This window comes from Mus caroli, chromosome 11 (assembly GCF_900094665.2).
Source record: "Mus caroli chromosome 11, CAROLI_EIJ_v1.1, whole genome shotgun sequence".
Taxonomy (NCBI): Eukaryota; Metazoa; Chordata; class Mammalia; order Rodentia; family Muridae; genus Mus; species Mus caroli.
The window spans coordinates 83948997-83967884 of NC_034580.1; the positions used below are offsets into that span (position 1 = coordinate 83948997).

At 46.7% G+C, this 18888-nt stretch overlaps 1 protein-coding gene across 3 annotated transcripts in view; it reads right to left on the reverse strand.

Moving 5' to 3' along the window:
• Nucleotides 1-18882, reverse strand: part of LOC110304366 (RNA-binding protein Musashi homolog 2-like) — a 152591-nt gene extending 133709 nt beyond the window's left edge. For all 3 annotated transcript variants that reach the window (XM_029484163.1, XM_029484162.1, XM_029484164.1), the window contains exons 1-5: nt 18813-18882; nt 18489-18529; nt 18077-18158; nt 17295-17379; nt 13236-13277 (exon numbers count right to left, since the gene is read on the reverse strand). In XM_029484163.1, the coding sequence (XP_029340023.1) occupies nt 13236-13277; nt 17295-17379; nt 18077-18158; nt 18489-18529; nt 18813-18874 (312 nt within the window). In that variant the 5' untranslated portion in view covers nt 18875-18882. The remainder of the gene's footprint in view (nt 1-13235; nt 13278-17294; nt 17380-18076; nt 18159-18488; nt 18530-18812) is intronic.
• Between the last annotated feature and the right edge of the window lie 6 nt (nt 18883-18888).

Genomic DNA, 18888 nt, shown 5'->3' on the forward strand with positions numbered 1-18888 from the left:
AGTCACACGTCTCCAGTTATACACACATGCATCTATGCATCTAGTCCTTTGTATTTCTCAAGTATTATATAAAAAATATGCAAGACAGCAGGCCATGGCACATGCAGACAAGTGTTAGCTGAACTAGTCATGGAACAACGCCCTTCCTAACAGCTCCTAATCCACATGGGTCCAGTTTGCCAAGTACTAGACCCCATGCTAAGCACTTACTATGGGATCTCGGCAGGTCATCCTCAACACAATCCTGTGAAGGTGCTAGGTCTTTGTCCATTTTAAAAACGACATAACTGGGGGGCTGGAGAGATGGCTCAGCGGTTAAGAGCACCGACTGCTCTTCCGAAGGTCCTGAGTTCAAATCCCAGCAACCACACGGTGGCTCACAACCATCCATAACAAAATCTGATGCCCTCTTCTGGTGTGTCTGAAGAGAGCAATGGTGGTGTACTCATATGCATAAAGTAAATAAATAAATCTTTTTTTTTTAAAGTGACACAACTGAGTTCAGAATGCCGAAGACATATGCTTGAAGGTGCACAGATAAAGGGAGCAAGGACTCCAACGCAAGAAGCCTAGTTCAGGAACGAAGGAGGCAGGAACCCCTTAAATAGAAAGTGATACAAACGATGAAGTCCATGGCTTAGGAAACACAGGGGGAAGGGATGAAGAATTACTCTATCTTTTCCGCCAGGACCCAAGAGGAGAGCCTATAAGGTCAGAGGGCTCCTCTGACCAGCCTTTTACAGACCCTGCACACACAACGCTTAAGTTCCAACGCACGTGGCGCTTGCCCTGGCACGTGAAGGGTTTTGTCTGGCCAGTTCTGAAAGTTCTGGAAAGGCACTCATTCCTATAAACACAACAAGGCCTTCTCTGGGGAGGCCAGGTGGTCTGCACGCCCTGCCTCTTATCTCAGAGGTCATACCAAGGGTGGTTAGATGCTACCCCAGCCGGATGATGACGAAGAAGGGCAGCCAGGAGAGCTGATGCTGGGAAGGTCTGGGCACTGAGAATAAGAAGATGATGTGGCGATAAAAGATAATCATGACATGCTAAAGTGGCGCCGTGCCAAACACAGGCTGCACGGACAGCAGCTGCACTCCTAAGAACTTGAATTAAATTCTAATGGTGAGTACGGCAGAAAAACGCATAACAAGATCCATCGCTCACTGCCTCACAGTGTTCCCCAGCTCTCCAGTTGTCTGAATACAGTGGGGAAAAAAAAATAATTTTTTAACAAGGACATGGGGCACAAAGGAACAACCTGTCCACCATATACTGCAGGAGAAATACGAGATTGGATCCAAGGATCTTTATTTCCAAAGATATCCTGCCACCGTCTACTTTACTGCCCCTATTAGTCTAAGAAAACAAGCCCTGATCCTGGCTCCCTAGTGAAAAAATGCAAAATGTGCATAATTAAAATTATACTTGTGAAATTCAAACACACTTTAATTTCCTAAGGGCCCCCTAATCAAGTCAGAAGTTCTCACTAAAACCAATTATCCGCTTTGAAAGCCGATGAGGAAACACGCAATGATGCAGTCTTGAGGAGATGCTCCGCCCCGGGGTCCAGCAGCCTTATTTGATCCACTTTCCCCAGGTCGATGGGGCCCGATAGGAACTGGCAGCCTTCTACTGAGCATTATCTTACCTAAGTTGAAACCTTCTTGTTTGTTTGCCTCCAGCTACAAAAATGATCCACTGGGGAGCTAGCCCCAAGGGAAGCGGGTTGAAAGGTGTAAAAACAGGCTGCGCTGGTTAGTATAGCTGTTTCCATCTACCCCACCCAGGCCCTGGCAGGCTCTGAGCACTGGGAGCTTCCAGCAGGTTTTCCCCACACTTGCCCGTCACTGTGAATGGCACTACCCCAGTGTCACCGTGAAGGAGATGAAGGTACCTGCTTCCTTCTGAGACAGGCTGACAACAAAGCCAGGGGACACGTAAGGGCCTGGCCACAAAATCAGCCTCACTGAAGACTCTCCCAGGTGAGCTACCTGCAAGGCTGTTGTCCTCAAAGAGTGGGACATTCTCCCCCAAGACTAGGCATGAATGTAGAACTCTCCAAGACACTAAATTATGTTCGAAGCCTGTGTTGCAATTGTGTTGCAATCATGTCACCAATGGGAAGCTTTATCAGGGTAGGACCTTTCTGGAATTTTAAAATAAATAAATAAACAAACTCACAGAACTTGCTGTATAGGCCAAGCTGGCCTCGAACTCACAGAGATCTGCCTGCCTCTGTCTCCTGAGTGCTGGGGTTAAAGGGATGGCCCACCACGGCTTACAGGTTTTCTTCTCCCCCTCCCCCAGGTAGGAACCCATTTCAAGGATGACAACACAAATGGGCTTTTCACAGTCTCCCTTCCAGTGTACTAACAGTGCAGAGCTCTGTGACAGTGGCCTCCCATGTCATCCATCCTGGCTCCAGCAGGTGACCAGAGTAGAACAAAACTCCACCTACTTTAAAAATCTGACTTCTAGGCTGAAGAGATGGATTGTTGGGGGGGGGGAGGGGTCCACAGCCAAGTCTGCTTATCTGAGTTTAATCACAAATACTCACATGGTGGAAAGAGAGAAATAACTCTGACAAGCTGCCCTTTAACCTCCACATGCATGCCAGGGTATGTGAGTACACACAGATACACACATTCTTTCACACACACTCATACACACACACTCACACACTCACACATTCTCTCTCTCACACTTTTTTCTTAATTTCAAATTGGCTGTGCAGCAACTGGAAACAGGGGCCAGTCTGGGTGCAGGCCACTGCGACACAGCACAGGCATTCAAACCCACACTGAACAAGGAAGAAAGCAAAAAAACGCACACAGAGAGAGACCCACACACAAGCAAACACACAAAAGTGCACAACACGTTCAGCTGGAAACAAATCATGGGAACCGCGACTTGGCTGTTCCCTTGTCTCCTTCCCGCCAGAGTGGTCACCTCATTAATGTCACTCAGCATCCCATTTTGCTACACTGTGTCTTTCTGCACTCAGTTCCAGTAGGCAGCCCAGAAGCCCACTTCCATTGTAAACTTCTGGTCTCTGGGAAACTATCAAAAGCTTTTGATTGGAGAGAGGGAGAGAAAGCTCTTTCCAGAGCTCCCACACGCTCAGCCCCCTCCTCCAGTGGCTTCTCTTTGGTGCTTTATTCAACATCACCGCACACACACATCATGCTCTGAAAGTCGTTTACGGTATGTCATCTTAGGATAAAAAAAAAAGAAAGAAAGAAAGAGCGCGGTGTCCGTGTGTCTGCAATTGCCCAAAGAGAATAATTCATTTCTGTGGAGGCTATGGGTGAAGCCCTGAATGCATTCCTACACCGTTTTCCTGCCCTTCAAAACAATAAAAATGTAAAAACCCAGATGAAGCAGGCTTGGCGGGTGGCGGGAACGACAGTCTCTTGACCCCCAATGAATTTATTCTCCAGAACCTTCTAAAGCACTCTCCCCAGAATTCATCGTCAAGACCATTTTATTAGATTTTTCTAAACCCTTGAAATTGTCACATAATTGAAACAGAAACAGCAATTTGGAGTTCTGAATGGATTTCTTAAAAAGACAACTCTGTGCTCGCCCCGCATCCCTCAGCTGGCCGCATCCCTCAGCTGGCCGCTCTTGCCCCTAACCTAAATGCTAGCCCCTTGCACACAAAACCCTATTTATCTTTTAAATCCTCCCCTACCATAAAAGTTACACATTCCCCTAATGCCATAGATTTCAGGACATTTGGGAGAAACATCCCAGACAACAGGCTAAAAAAAGAATCCATTAGCATTAACTTGCCTGTCACAGCCAGTGACAGATAAATGAATGTGGTGCTTTCAGATCAGTCATTGGTGAAACTACCCCAGGCAGATAAAGACCAGCCCTGGGAGACAGAAGGCTCTGGAGGAGACCTCTCCCAGTGGGGTCTCAGCTCTTCCCTAGCTACAGCCAGAGGACTTTACTCTCAAAGGCAGGGAGAGAGAAAAAAAAAGCCCACAGGCATCCAACACAGAGAAGGAAATGAATTCCTCATGCCCGTTGAGCATGGCTAAGATAAAGGGTGCATGCTATCTTGCCCCCGAAAGCCAAGACCCCATGAGCCAGCCAAGCCATTTCCATCAAGTTTCCCATCACAGTGTGCTGGACCATCCTTCACCTACATGCAGAATAACCATGCCAAGCTATCTGCAGGCTGCTAGGTACAGACCTCTTCTGGTGTGGACAGGGACAGGTAAACTAATGCTTCCATTTGTACCCACTGTGTGCACTCACCCAGAGGCACTGCCTCATTCCATCCCCTTTAAAAAGTCTAGAATGAGCTACTATTTAGATGGCCCCATTTCCCAGAAGGAAAAAAAAAAGACACAAAACCATTAAGTGAAGTGTCATTTCACTATGCTAAGCTAACAGGTTCTCAGACACAAACAGCCTGTGGAAAATATCCTGGACCTTCCTGGACAGACTGTAACAAATACCACCTGGCAGCCTGAGCACTTTATAATGCTCAGACACTGTGGAAGGCGCTAAAGTCGACCAGAGGTGTCCAACTGTTTGACACTGAGACATGACATTGTCATTTATAAATATGCAGGGCTGCATTCACAGCAGGGAGCACGTGTGGAGCACACAGGCCACAGATGTAACAGAGGAAGTTTAGTATTTAGGCAAACAGGGCCTTGGGGTTCCCGTGGACTTGGGTCTAAGGGACAAATGTGACTTTTTTCGGGTGGAGGGTTCAAGACAGGGTTTCTCTGTGTAGCCCTGGCTGTCCTGGACCTCACTCTGTAGACCAGGCTGGCCTCGAATTCAGAAATCCACCTGCCTCTGCCTCCCAAGTGCTAGGATTAAAGGCATGCACCACCACCGCCCAGCCAAATGTGACTCTTGCTATTCCTGTGGCTCCAGTTTACCTTCACAGGACCTAGCTCACCCGTCTGTAAAGTAGAGGTTCTACACTGACCAAAGATCACTGTAACAGTCAAACTAAAGGCATTAAGGAGACTGAGGTGTGGGACTACGCCATAACACACTAACTCACATACTAATTTCAAATCAAACTTTCGTTTCCTTTCAGAAGATGTTAAATTTCAAGACTAAAATGAGCAAATACTGTGGCCCAGCACACACCCTGAAAAAAAAAAAAACAAATAAAAAAACTTTCCCAGATACTTGGGAGTTTAGCAATATCTGAGAGAGAGAGAGAGAGAGAGAGAGAGAGAGAGAGAGAGAGAGAGAGAGAGGCAGGCAGATACACACACACACATACACATGCACCAGGCAACAGCCTGATGTACTTAGCACCCAGAAAGACAGCTGCCCAGCTGGACCAACATCTCAGATTTCTACTGCAAGAGAATCACAGGCACATGGCCCAAAGACCACACCCACTCACCCATCACACCGCACAGGGACAGCAGAAATGGAGATTCCCAACGCATACCCCCTTCCCTCTAAGCAGCCACCAGGCAAAGGCAAACATAAGATGACATGACCTATGAAGTCACAGGGCCACTGTTCCGAGCAACAGCACAACACACAGGCATCACCAGCAGCCTGTGATTTCCATATGAAAAAATATCATCTCACTATTGACACAGGGAGAGGTCATGATCTGGGCTTATAAAAGGGCAGAGAACAGAACTCTACAACGTGGTCCACACTGCAGTCCCTGGTTAAGAAATCAGAAGAGGAAGGTAAGAGGAGCAAACATTAAGAATGGCAGACTCTCTGTAAGCTGCTGTTCACCCCCAAAGACCTGAGGGGGTTTCTGCCATGAGCCTCACATGTAAAGATAGTCTACAGCCCTGCAGAACGATCTGAATGACCCATTAAGCATAAGCCCCAAGTCCAACGTGTGATTTTTCTCCACGAAACAGCAATAGCCACATTCAATAACCCTGGCTTCTCTGGGAGTCCAGAATCTCAGAGCACCGATGGGAGCCTGCACACATAACAGGCTGCCAGCCTCTACCAATAAATGCCTGACCTCCAATGTGTATTACTTTTCAAGCCCTACCAACACACCTGCACGATGCACACCCCCTGTCTAGCCATAGTGCATCCAACAGTCTTCTCCCTGCTTGTTCTTCATGAGTTAGCATCAAACCACCTCCACAAAGACTGTAGTCTTCCTCGACAGGTTACCCAACCTCCTTTACTATTCGGATCATACCCTTTCCCATCCCACAGGTCACTGCTGTGTTCTCAACTTGGAGCAGATGCTATGGACTGCCAGCCCTAAATCTGTGTCTCCATCACTTCACGTCAATTCTACTTAAATCAAAGTGTATGGTGTACTAAGAGGTTTGGTTAGCCATCATCAAGGCTCTTGTACTTTCAGGGTTGGTATCTGGTAGAGTCATTAAGACTTAGACTTAAAATACTGTAAAGCTCAAAACAAAGCACCTAGGTCAATAATTATTGAAATACTGACAGCAGCAACTCTGTGTTTTGATGAAGGGACGGCCCCCTCCCCCACGCCACCATCACTCTGCCTGTCTTTGCAGTTCATTCCTGACAAGATGCAGTGAAGCCCTTACCTGTTTGCTCCATTCTTAGAGCCATGCTTGAATGAAAATGGTTCTGAGATGGTGGTTCTCCTGCCGACACCATCTCAGAGCCTCAGGCTGGCTGGCAGGCACTAGGCACTCAGTAAGGAATAAACACTGGAATGCCTACCACAGCCTCCAGTGGGTATAGGTGCTCCATATTAGCTGACAGCCAGTAGAAGAACTGAGGACAAGCTCAAACATTAGAAATCCAGAGTAAGACCTGAACTTCATGCCATTTCACTTACATTTAACACACACACACACACACACACACACCAGGGGTCCCTGCAGTGAGTGTATCCTGCCTAGTAACACTCCATCTATTTTAGCTTGTGCAAGCTCAGTATGCTCTGCGGTGTGTGTACCACAACACCACCTAATAAGGCATCATAAAACAGTACAGGACTGGGCTTTCGGAGGAGGCTGGGCTAGCTCAGGCCATGCGAGAATGTGTCATGACCATGTGTCAGGGAGAAGGGCATGGAGAGAGATGTGATCCCCAAAGGTCTCACAGTCCCAAGGGCAAGGAAGCAAGAAAAGATGTGATATAAGCTGCAAAGAGACCCTTGAGCACGGCTCTTGAAGGACACAAAACCCAAGGCCAATGCATTTAAGCTGCTCCATTGGCAGTGCGAAGCCCAAGGAAGCACTGAGGGGGTCTCAAATCCCCTGCAAGAGAGAGTCAATGCCCAGAGGGGCAGTAAGTAAGGATCACGAGCTGACGTGTGGTGAGTGGCTTGAGCAGGATCTTGGGGCTAGCCACAGGCTCGTCCATCTCCTGAGCTCATGGAAATTCGCTAAATTCAGTAAGAGACAAAAGATAAAAGGGCCATATATCCCTGTATGCTGGGGCTTGCAGTCGAAGTATTTCCGGATATGAAAATTTAAAAGTGGACATTTAGAACACACTATATGAGCCGGGCGTGGTGGCGCAAGCCTTTAATCCCAGCACTCGGGAGGCAGAGGCAGGCGGATTTCTGAGTTCGAGGACAGCCTGGGCTACAAAGTGAAACCCTGTCTCGAAAAACCAAAAAAAAAAAAAAAAAAGAACACACTATATGGAGGGGGGCACAAAGACGGGCCCTCAGAGACTGCGTGGGGGACAGAAGGAAGGCTCACCTGTTTACCAAGAGGACACGAGACACAGCTTTGTCATCCTAGCAGTCTGATATGAATAAAGAGATCCCAGCCTGGAAGGAAAGGCAACATCCAGGAAGAGGACATCTGTAGGACAAAGTGTCCCTCCTTCTTGAGCTGACACCTACTAAGAACTTGGAGCACAGGAAAGAGCAGGGCTCTTGGACAAGCCAGACACTAAGCCATTAATCCTCCAAGGTCTTCACCAGTGGGGGGGAAAGGGCCACAGACGCACCCCTACAGCCTTGCAGAGCAGGGAAAACCTAACAGGCAGGCTGCTTAAAACCGTGGCTGCCGAGATTGCAGCTGCAGAACATCCAAGACGGCAAGATGCTGGGTGACCAGACCTACAGCAGCAAGGGAAGGCCAGATGCTGGAATCTCACCCTTCGCCCTGAAGAAGCTGCCAAGAAACCACTCCCCTGGAACAGGAGGTGTGCACGGCCGCCACTGCACCCATCTGGATGCGTGATTCACAGAGAACCTTTCAGAACCCTGAAGCAACGTCTAAGGACAAGATGGGAACAAGAAAATCTGGCTCAACCCTCCACAACTTAACTGTTGTGGTGACTAGAAGCACCCAACAGAACACATCAGGACAGCAGCTCTCTCCATGAGGAAAAGCCAGGCCTGATTCATCTCACTGACCCGACCACCAATAGCTCCAAACAGCCAGGGGGCTTACATTCTGATAAAGGGGTTTGTTTGTTTTGTTTTGTTTTGGAGGGGTTGGGGTGTGTTTGTTTTTATTCTTTAATTCTAAGTTCAGTTGGCAGAATGGCTGCCCAGCAGGCATGAAACCCTGGGTTCCCTCTCCCAAGTACTGCAGAAAACTGTCTCTGTTATTTCAGAACTTGGGAGGTAAAGGCAGGAGATGAACAGTTCGAGGTCATCATGAGCCATGCAATGATTCTGAGGCTGGCCAGAGAGATCTCATCTTAAGAAACCAAAAAAAAAAAAAATAATAGTAACCCTGTAAGAGTGTCAGCAGGAGTGTGCTGGGTGCCACTGGTACACACACAGCCCCCCAGAGAACAATCTGCACTGATTTCCAAAACAGCATGGTGAGGATCTGCATAGCTTTTTTTTTTTTGAGGGAGCGAGGGAGCGAGAGAGAGAGAGAGAGAGAGAGAGAGAGAGAGAGAGAGAGAGAGAGAGAGAGAGAAGGAAACTGAGGTTTGACAGGATTTACATGGTATGTTCATGGTCACCCAGCTGTCCCTGAAGGCAACTGGAAATAGATGGAACAAATGACCTCTTGAGACCAGCAGCTAATGTTTCAAGTGACACAATGAACATACACACGAATCAAAACAGCACATGTTCACTGATAATGCGTTTTATTTTTAATTTATGGTTTTATGTGGTGTGTGTGTGTGTGTGTGTGTGTGTGTGTGTGTTCGAGACACGTGTGTGACAATGCTTGCAGAGACCAGAAGAAAGAATGTCTGATAGCCTGGAGCTGCTGTTACAGGTGGTTGTAACCTTACATAGAAGACTGGGAACAGAACTTGGGCCCTCTATAGGAACAGCAACGACGGTTCCCTGCTGACCCAACTCGTCAGCCCCACGCCATTTCATGTCTGTGCAATGTTTATGTTTTTTTATGTGTTCATTAAAAGATAAAGTCAATTTGACTAAAAGAAATAAAACCTTTAGAAACAATAATCGTAAAGAGTGGAGATTGTGTTCTTCTACCAAAGGACAGTAAGGACAGATGGTGAGGCTCGCCCAGGCTCCACGCTCCGCCCATGGATGCTAAGGAGCCAGTAGGTTCCTCCATAAAAGAAAAAGAAGCCACAGGCTAGAACAAAACTCTCCCAGGCAGCTGACACTTGGGCCCAAAGGAGACAAAGGAAGGACATTGAGTGACTGATCCTTATCACCCTCAGGTCTGTCACAGCTTCAAATTAAGTCATTTTTTTTTAAGAGTACCATGACCATTTTAATTTTTAAAATGGTGGAGGTGGAGCAGAATCCTCTTACGTAGTTTAAAAATGAATTGCCCCAATGAAATAGGAAGACATGGAGTGATCACATCTCTTCCTGATCAAAATGTACTTCGCTAATGAACAGCCACTGGCCTCCAAAGCATAGTCCCTAGGCTCCCTAATAAAGCCACGTGAACCTCAGCATCACAAAGGATGAGACGGGTGAACGGCGGGACTCCACAGCCTGCCTCCGTTGCTCATTAAAATTCTGGACAAAACTGATTTTTTTTTATTTATACAAGACATTAAAGAATATTATGACAGTACTCATATGAAATCCGTTCTTCACTGCCACAGATTTTCTTTGGTCTCAAGTTACAGTTTCTTTCCACCCGTCTTGTTTAACACCTCCACGGAATATTTCCCTGGCAAGTGTGAGCAGGGAGGGGCGGCCAGAAAGCAGAGAAATGAGTTTTAACTGAAACACAGGCTGACACTTCATTTACAAGCTGTTCACCCAGTCCACACAGAAGGGTACAGTCTGGCCTGTCACCATGACCCCAACCCCAACACACACACACACACACAAACACGTTTTATGAAAGGAAGATAAATAAACATAAATGAGGCTTCACTCAAAGTTCTAGACTCTTGCCAGCCTGGATGCTGTCCCCAGCAGTCACCTTGGTCTGGAACCCTGATGGCCAGTTCTGTGGGAAAACAAGCAAACAGGGCAAATCCTTTCCCTACCCTGCTCCAGTTAGCAACCATGGCACAACTACACCTCAACAACTCCTGCTTTCCTGGGCTGAGCAACCCCAGAAGCACCTGAAAGAATATACCCCAAGGGATCAGACAGAGAACACGTGATAGTGTCATCTAATTAGATGACGTCACAAGGGGAGGAAAATGACCGGAACCCCAGACCCTGGAACTTCAGTAAGGCTGGCGTCAGTTCTACTCTTTGTAGTCCTCTGACCTTAGGGAGCCGTGTCTCCTCACTTCTGACAGGGAGGCAACGCGTAGTGATAACCCAATAGGACTTCACAGCCGTCAACACTCCAACTGCAGAGGCAGATGCCTAGGTGGTTTTTTTTAAATATCGCTACACAGCCAGTCAGTGTTTCAGCTGTCTCCTCTGTCCAGTGGAGCTGACACACCACCCCCACGCCAACTGCCAGGGACAAACATTCAGTTAAGTGTTCTCACTGGATCTCTCAGGGAACTAGTGTGAGGCCCTCCCTAACAAGAGAGGTTAAGAGGAAGGAAGATTTGAAGTTCAAGGCCTCTCTCTCAAAAATAACCAGTAACAACAGTGGATCATCCTTTGGCATCAGCAAGTGTCACACCCATGCTAGGAGCGCATTTATTTCACCTATAGCCAACTTTGAGGAAGGGGATGGACTCTCAAGGAAGTTGCATGATTTGGGCCAAGTTCCTAACAGTTAACGAGGGGCACAGCTACCATCTGAGACCAAGTGGTCCAGCCTGCAATCCCGCTCCATTGTGACGACAATGGGGAGGATGGAGGCTGAGGAGAGAGGCCCTCACCAGGACGCTCTCGGGTTTTTTTCACAGAAACCTTTGTGCAGGAGCTGATATCATCACTCCTGGTTCAGAGATAAGGAAACTAAGACAGGGCTGGGATGCAGGTGTGGATATGGGACAGCAAAGACCTTTACAAGGTGACAGACATGTCATTAAATGTTAAAAGAAACAAGGGTCCCATTACTAAATCCCTGAATTTCCAAGGCCATCGGTCTTTTTCAACCAGTTTGATATTAACACACATCTGAGAACTCACAAACATCCCAGGCTTAGGCTTGGGCTGCAAAATGGGGACAGTCCGAGTTCCTTTGACAGATCTAAGACATCATCTATCTTGTTTTCAAACAACCACAGCACTTTAACACAAAATACCACCTTCCTGCTGAAGAAGAAAGTTGGGCAGAAGAGAGAGAGAGAGAGGTGGAGGGGGCGGGTCTGAATCCACGGTTTCACCGAGTCAGATTTTCCCAGTTTCCCTAAAGGGAAACCTGATCCAAGTTGTGAGTGATCCAGTGACTAACCTGGAAATTTGAAGATTCACACTAGGGAAGAAATGATCATTCTTCCAGACCCAGGAAATACTGCTGGTGCAGAGACGGAAAGGCTCTCACACAAACATGAAAAGCAACTCAAAGTTAAAGCCAGCCCCAAAGTTTAGGCCAGGTAAAGGAAATTCCTGTGATCTGTTTAAGCATTAGGGAGAAAAAAGCCAACCTTCAACTATGAATTTCTGCTCACTTAAGGGATACCAGTTTCATCTTTAGGAAGGAAAGAAGGAAGGAAGGAAGGAAGGAAGGAAGGAAGGAAGGAAGGAAGGAAGGAAGAAGAGAGAGAGAGAGAGACAGAAAGAAAGAAAGAAAGAAAGAAAGAAAGAAAGAAAGAAAGAAAGAAAGAAAGAAAGAAAGAAAGAAAGAAAGAAANAGAAAGAAAGAAAGAAAGAAAGAAAGAAAGAAAGAAAGAAAGAAAGAAAGAAAGAAAGAAAGAAAGAAAGAAAGTTCTTACTTGTTCACGTGACAGGTCCCAAACCTGAAATTCTCAAAATACCATTTACAACAACCACCTTTTCCTTCGCTAATGTGCAAAACCATTTTCTCTTCTACCCGATTAGAAGGCTCCACTCTGAGAGCCTCGGCTGAAGGGAATAAACAGAATTTTTCAAGAGCCGTCATCCTTTTTCTCTTCCTGCACCTACAGTCAGAAACTCTGTAGCCCTCTTCCCAAAAAAATGTCAAGGCACGTATTTTAATGCGGTGCAGTGGATGGGAAGAACAGTACTGCAGACAGGAAGGGCAGATGTAAAAGGCAGGAGGAGGTTCGGAACACTGTAAATCAGACGGAGCTGCAGGCAGGGCTGCCTCCAGCTGCCTCCACAGAGCCACAGCTGGCAGGCACAGGGGAAACATTGTTACCTGCTTACTTCACAAAAGTGCAGTACCTCTCCACCCAGTAAGTACATCTTGCAATGCTACTCCTATGGGGTCAGCCGTTTCAGACTCCTCCTCCCAGGCCCTGGCTCTCAGAACTCAGAAGCTGAGCAGTGTTAGTTTCTCGAAGCTCTGATTGATCCAAAACCTGAAACTGGGGGCATCCCTAGCTCCCTCCCCCAAGACCTATAGCTTTAGGGAGAGGGAGATCCTACGGAAAGCTTTTTCCCTTTCCAAGAAAGGATAAACTGTTTACTGACATTCTCCTCTTCTTCAAAACCTCCGGACTGTTAAGAATTCGATAGAGTACCTTCCGTAGAAAGGCATAAGGAAATGTTCAACTTTTCCTGACAGGATCTCAGCGATGCTTTAGAATAAACAGAACACTTGCATAAACACTGCAACGGGCAGTTCTCACATGAAGGACCACATTGCCCCGCTCCCCGGCCGGATGGCTTGAAACCCATATCGGCATGCTGGCTTGCAGGGGCAGGGGCATCTCACAGAAATGCTCACCTGGGCCTTTCACCTCCCTCTGCTGAGACCCTGGAGACAGAACCACCAGCCTCCAACAATTGCCAGTGTTCGGTTTGAAGTGAGAAAGCCTTGTTAAAAAGCCCACCCATGGCTCTTCTACCTACTTACCTTAGGTTGCGCTCGACGAGGAAATGCAACTTTTGGGTCAATCTGGAGAAAAATAAAATAAAACAAAAAACAATGAGTAAGTCAGTGGAGTCGTTTGGAGAGAGGAGGAAAAAAAATGAATGACCAAGCACCTAATTATTAATCACTCATTTCTCAGGGTTAGAGCTCAGCTTTTAGTAACTTCTTGGCTAACTCAAAAGCCCCCTCAACCCCCGATCTCAGTTCTTCTCCCTGTAGGACCTATACGGTTCACCTTTCCGGAATGTTCTACCATGCCTTTCAGCCAGTGAAATGCTTTATAAGCCAGAGCTCATGTATTCTTATTGAGACATGGGACCTCTCTTCCATACACACTGAATGGTACCCAGAACTAATGTGCAAATGTATAGCCAGAAGAAAAATAAACACAATGGTATCTGAAAGAAAAACAAAAATCACAATCTCAAAATTAAATGTTTTTCCAGCCGTAGTGATTCTCATTGTCTCTTCTCCCTGGCAAAGCAGGGGGAAGGGGATCCCAAAAATAAATAAATAAATAAATAAATAAATAAATAAAATCAAAAGTCAACAATATCTAAAAACTCTCCAGTTATAAAATACAATACTCATCTCAAATTAATTAACCCACTGGTGTTAGCAAAATAAAAGTCACTCAGGATGATTTAAAGGCCTTTTACAGCCAGGCATGATGGCTCACACCTGTAACCCCTACACTTCTGAAGCTCAAGGAGGAACATTGAGATGGAAGTCCCTCTGGGTCACCATAGCTGAATTCTAGGATAGCCTGAGCTACAGAGAGACCCTGACTCAAACAAAAAAACAAAACAAAACAAAAACAAATTGCATTTGCCTATTGGTTAATTTCAGAGAATGCAGATATCAATGACAAGCTGACTTGTTTCTTTTTTTAAAAAAATTGTTGTAAAAGGGGAAAGAAAGGTGCATATATGAATTCATCAACACAGATTTTAAAAACAACAACAACAACAAACAAAAAAAAAAAACTACAAGGGTGAAACTGCTTAAATGAACAACTCAAAGTCCAAATTAGAAAGGCCATAGTAGGAGAGTTAAAAAGAGAACGACTGGACAGAAGTGTGAATCTAATGCAATAAGTCGAGTATTCCCCTACCCCACCTCCACCCCAACGGAAAAAGCCCCCCCCCCCATCAGCGGCCTGTTTGCAGAGCACATGATTCTCAGTCAGTGACTAGCTTTACAATTCCCACAGAAGCATTTGAGTGTAACAGCTGATGCGAGGGGAAAAAAAGTTACCGCCTAGATAAAAAACAGGGAGGAATTTTAAAAATTTCCATTGCCCGTTTCCATTAGATTTCTAAACATCACCAATCTTCAAGTATAGGTTAACATGGACGATGGTGTAGGTACTGCTACAAGTTATCTATTTATGAGCTCTGGCTTTTGTGTTAGAGTTTCCCCTTTAAAGAGTAAATCTGTCACTGGAGAAAATAATATATAATAATGATGCTTTGAGAAAAACTCAAAGGGGGTGAGATATACACAACCCCCTCCCAATCCGTAATCCCTGGGTCCCCTAGAGCCCCAGCCCATAAAACATAGAAAGATAAACTCACTTTTATTCATGCAGCTTCAAGACCTAAAAATCTGCCTGTGTTTTCTACCTTTAAGCATTACCTGAGAAATGAGAGATTACCTTGCAAAAACTAAAACAGATGGAAATCTTGGATCTAGGAAACTACCCTCTCGTAAAGATTAATATTACTGCGTCTACAGGTGTGCCCAGCACTGACTAGAGTTTCTCTACAAAAGAAATACAACAGGTGTGGATTTCCATTCTGTCGCCAAAACCAAGACAGATGCTTGTCTTTGTTCAGTTAAAAAAAAAAAAAAAAGATGCCCTCCCAAGGCTCGCATTGATCTGACCAACACACAGGTGCAGTGGAAGTCATCTTGTTTGTGTGGCAATAGATGAGGTACAAACCAGGGAATGGCTTGGAGGGGGGTGAGAAAAGTACAGGGAAGGAAATAAAGTACTAAGATTAAAAAAAAAAAAAGTAAAATGACAAAACCAAACGCCAATTTGAGACTGCACTGTATGTGTGTGGTGGTGACATCAGCAGGTACCCGGAGATCAGGGCTCTCCCACGTGCAAAGTTTTCCACACCGAGACCTCCAAGGCCTAGGAAGTGGCAAGGCAAGAAGGCAAATCCCAACCTTTTGCATATCCTAGTCAACGAGAGAGAAAGAGAGAGAAAGAGAGAGAAAGAGAGAGAGAGAGAGAGAGAGAGAGAGAGAGAGAGAGAGAGAGAGAGGTGCTACCCAAAATTAAAACATTAGTTACTTAGGTACAGCGCTAGTACTGGCTCTAGAGTCCTCTAGAAAACACTAGGGTACTATTTTGGATGCGAATGGCCTTTACCTAAACAAAGCTTTTAAGGGAACAGTAAACAAGATCCTCGTTTCCATGTCAATAAACCAACTGCTTCTGCCTCCTGCACTGAACGTTGAAACAAAGTCAAAAGCTAGGTTATACTAAGTAACAGCAACCAAAACATGTCTACAAAACAAGGATGGAGAAGCCCAAAGCCCAGCAGTGAGGATAGGGAAAGATCTGACCAGCCAGCACCCTTTAATACCAAACTCCAGGTCTCCCACCCAGGCAAAAGGTGTGGATGAGCCAGACAGATCAGCTTTGAATTTTTCCTGCGAAAGCTTCCTCGCTTTGTAATGCGGCTAAGCGAAGAAGTCAAGGGAGAAAAAAAAAAATAAAGCTGTTCAGACATTCCTTATCACCTTACGAATGATTATTCTTGATATTAAATGATCTGACAGCACGAACAGGCTAGGCTGCAAGCTCTGACATGTCTAGGACAATTAAAAAGTGACTTAAGCGCCTGAGGTCTTTTCTTGGGGGGGTAAGGGCAACACCTGACCTCCTTGATCATAAACAAGAGGGTGAGTTTGCAAAATCAATTCAAGTGCACCAAAGGTTACCCTGCTCTCTTTTCCTCCACTCAAGAGTTAAAAAGTCGAAAGGGCTTGGAAGACCCTTGCTTTCTGCTGACTTGACAGAACAGGGGACTGAGGGTCAAGTTTACAGTGGGCACCCTCAAAAGCTCGCACCAGAACAGGAGCATCCTATGCAGCCAGCCAAAGCCACATATCACCTTGAGGCCTCCGCCTTAAGCAGTGGTACAAATAAATAAATAAATAAAAATTTTTTAAAATCCCGGTGAAATTCTGGTAAGCAAACTGGGAAAGGAGGAGAGGCAGGAAGCCAGCCCAGGAGCTAAGCAAACCATAGGGAACTCCCCATCATTGCATTTATTATTTCAGACTGACATTCTCCCCCCACCCCCCGCCGCCCCTTATTCTCTCTGACCTCCACATAAGGACTTTCGCCTCTAAACTCTGGATTTTAAAAACTTCAAATGCTGTAAAAGTACCCACACACAAATGAAAGACCTGAGATGGGGGGGGGGGGAGATTCACTTTGAAATCCAAGGTTTATCAGCTTTCAATTTGCCATCTGGAGTAAACCCACTGGATGCCCAATTGCCTCTGCCTGTATCTCTCTTCCTTTCTCAAACCACAGCTCAAATCACTAGGAGTCTCAGTGAAACCTGTTGCCTGGACCTAAGATGAGCGCCCCCCTCCCATTGGCCCCACCCCTGCCCCCTCCGCCAGGAAGCAAGCTGTGCCTTCCTTCTACAAGCCAATCCCAATGCCACAGGCTGTGCTCGGCTGACAAAGAAAGTTCCATTTACTCTGCAGTGGAGTTTCTTTGCAAGGTCCCTTGGCGGGAGGTTAGCCTCTCAGGGAGCCGATCCCCCTCCCCCCAACCTTGGCTTGGCAGCGTCTGAAGCTGCAATGGGACAGACACTAAAAATTTAGGAAACCCCCAAAACCAGCCACCGCAGCAAACTTCTGAGCCAACTCGCTAGCTGTTTAAAAGTACCCAGTTCTAGCACAGAAGCAAAAGAAGGCGCTGTCCCTTTAAACAGGGCTGTCAATGCCCAGACCGGTACTGAAAAGGGGCAAACAACAACTATTTAGAAAAAAAAAAAAGCAACCTACCGTCTTGGAATCTAACTCATGGTGGGGCTGACCTAATACTTTATCTACACTTGCTGGGTCTGCGAAGGTGACGAAACCGAAGCCTCTGGAAGGAGACAAAGAGGGAAAAAAAAAAACAAACAAAATGTGACACCACTGAGCGCAACAAGGAGACCCTATATGTAGACTAGGGTGAGAATGTTGCCCCCACGCACCCCCCCATCCCCACCAGCTCCCTCTAGTCTCCTCTAACCCACAGCCCTCTGCCTCGCGAGGTAAAAATACCAAGGTTAGTGGGGGAAGCGGGACGAGGGGGCAGGGCGGCTGGAGGTAACTTGGAACACGCTGGTGTCTCCACTCTGGCCGCCTCAGTTTCCTCTCCTCCTCTTCCCTTTCTTAAGGCTTTGTTTTATTCCGAAGGAAAACGGACACTAAGATATTCATTCACCTCCCAAAGACGGGACTTCAGAGTTTGGGAGTGTGCAGAAGGCATACATTCAAAATTTTAAATTAAAAAAAAAAAAAAACTATGTGGAAAGTGGGTGAACTGAATGTCATTTTAAACAAGAGAACAAGAAGCGACAGGAAAATGACTTCAAGCGGGAGAGATGGGCGTCTCTGAATCCAGAGTTCGGCCCTAATTAACAATAACCTTTGGGGTTATGGGGGGGAGCGACGTTCCAACCCAGCCACGCGCCTGAGCCCCATTCTAAATCCGCTTAGCTACTTCCGAAGACACCTCCAAAAATAAAACTAAAACTTTGTTCTAAAATAAAGGCAAAATCGAGAAGGGAATGCGTTACCTGGAGCGTTTCGTTGTGGGATCTCTCATGACCATACATTCTCTAATTTCTCCAAATTTGCTAAAATAGTCTCTAAGGCTATCTGTAGAGAGAGAAAGAGAGAGATGGGGGGGTGGGAGAAGGTGTGGAGGGGGGAGAAGCAATGCAATTTTTTGATCAAGGACAAAAAGCAAAAGTAGTTTTCTGTTGTTATTCTGATTTGTTTTTGCAATATTTTTGCACACGAAGGGGAAATTCAGCAACAGAGGTCGCGTAGAGGGCTCGGAAAGGATTTGCTATTTAAAAAAATAACCTTGCACAGGAGAAGTGGGGAGCCAATGGCGGGGAGGGGGGGCTCTTACACTGGGATAACAAAGAGCAATAAAGAAGCCAAGAAGGGGGGGACCCAGGCGTCCCCCCCTCCCTCCCTTACCTGGTGAGGTCTGCCAGCTCAGTCCACCGATAAACATTTTACTAGAGGGAGAAAACATAACCGAAGTGAGCACCGATGTCAGATCGGCCATTTTGACGTGTAACTTACAAAAGCTAAAAGGAAAGCTGGGGGGGAGCGGGCGAGCGCGAGCCTGGAGGTGGGCTGGGGGAGAAGGTGGCGGCCCCACGCCACCCCAAGGTGCGCGAGTGCCCCAGGGGTGCGCGCGGGGGCGCGGGGGGCGCGCGGATGCCCCGCTCCGCACCGTCGCCCGCACAGCCCCGAGCGAGCCCGCGGCGGCGCGGTGGGCAGCGGCTGGAAACTTACCCGGGGTCGTGCTGGGAGTCGTTGGCGCTGCCCGAGGTGCCTGGGCTCCCATTTGCCTCCATAGCGGAGCCCCCCC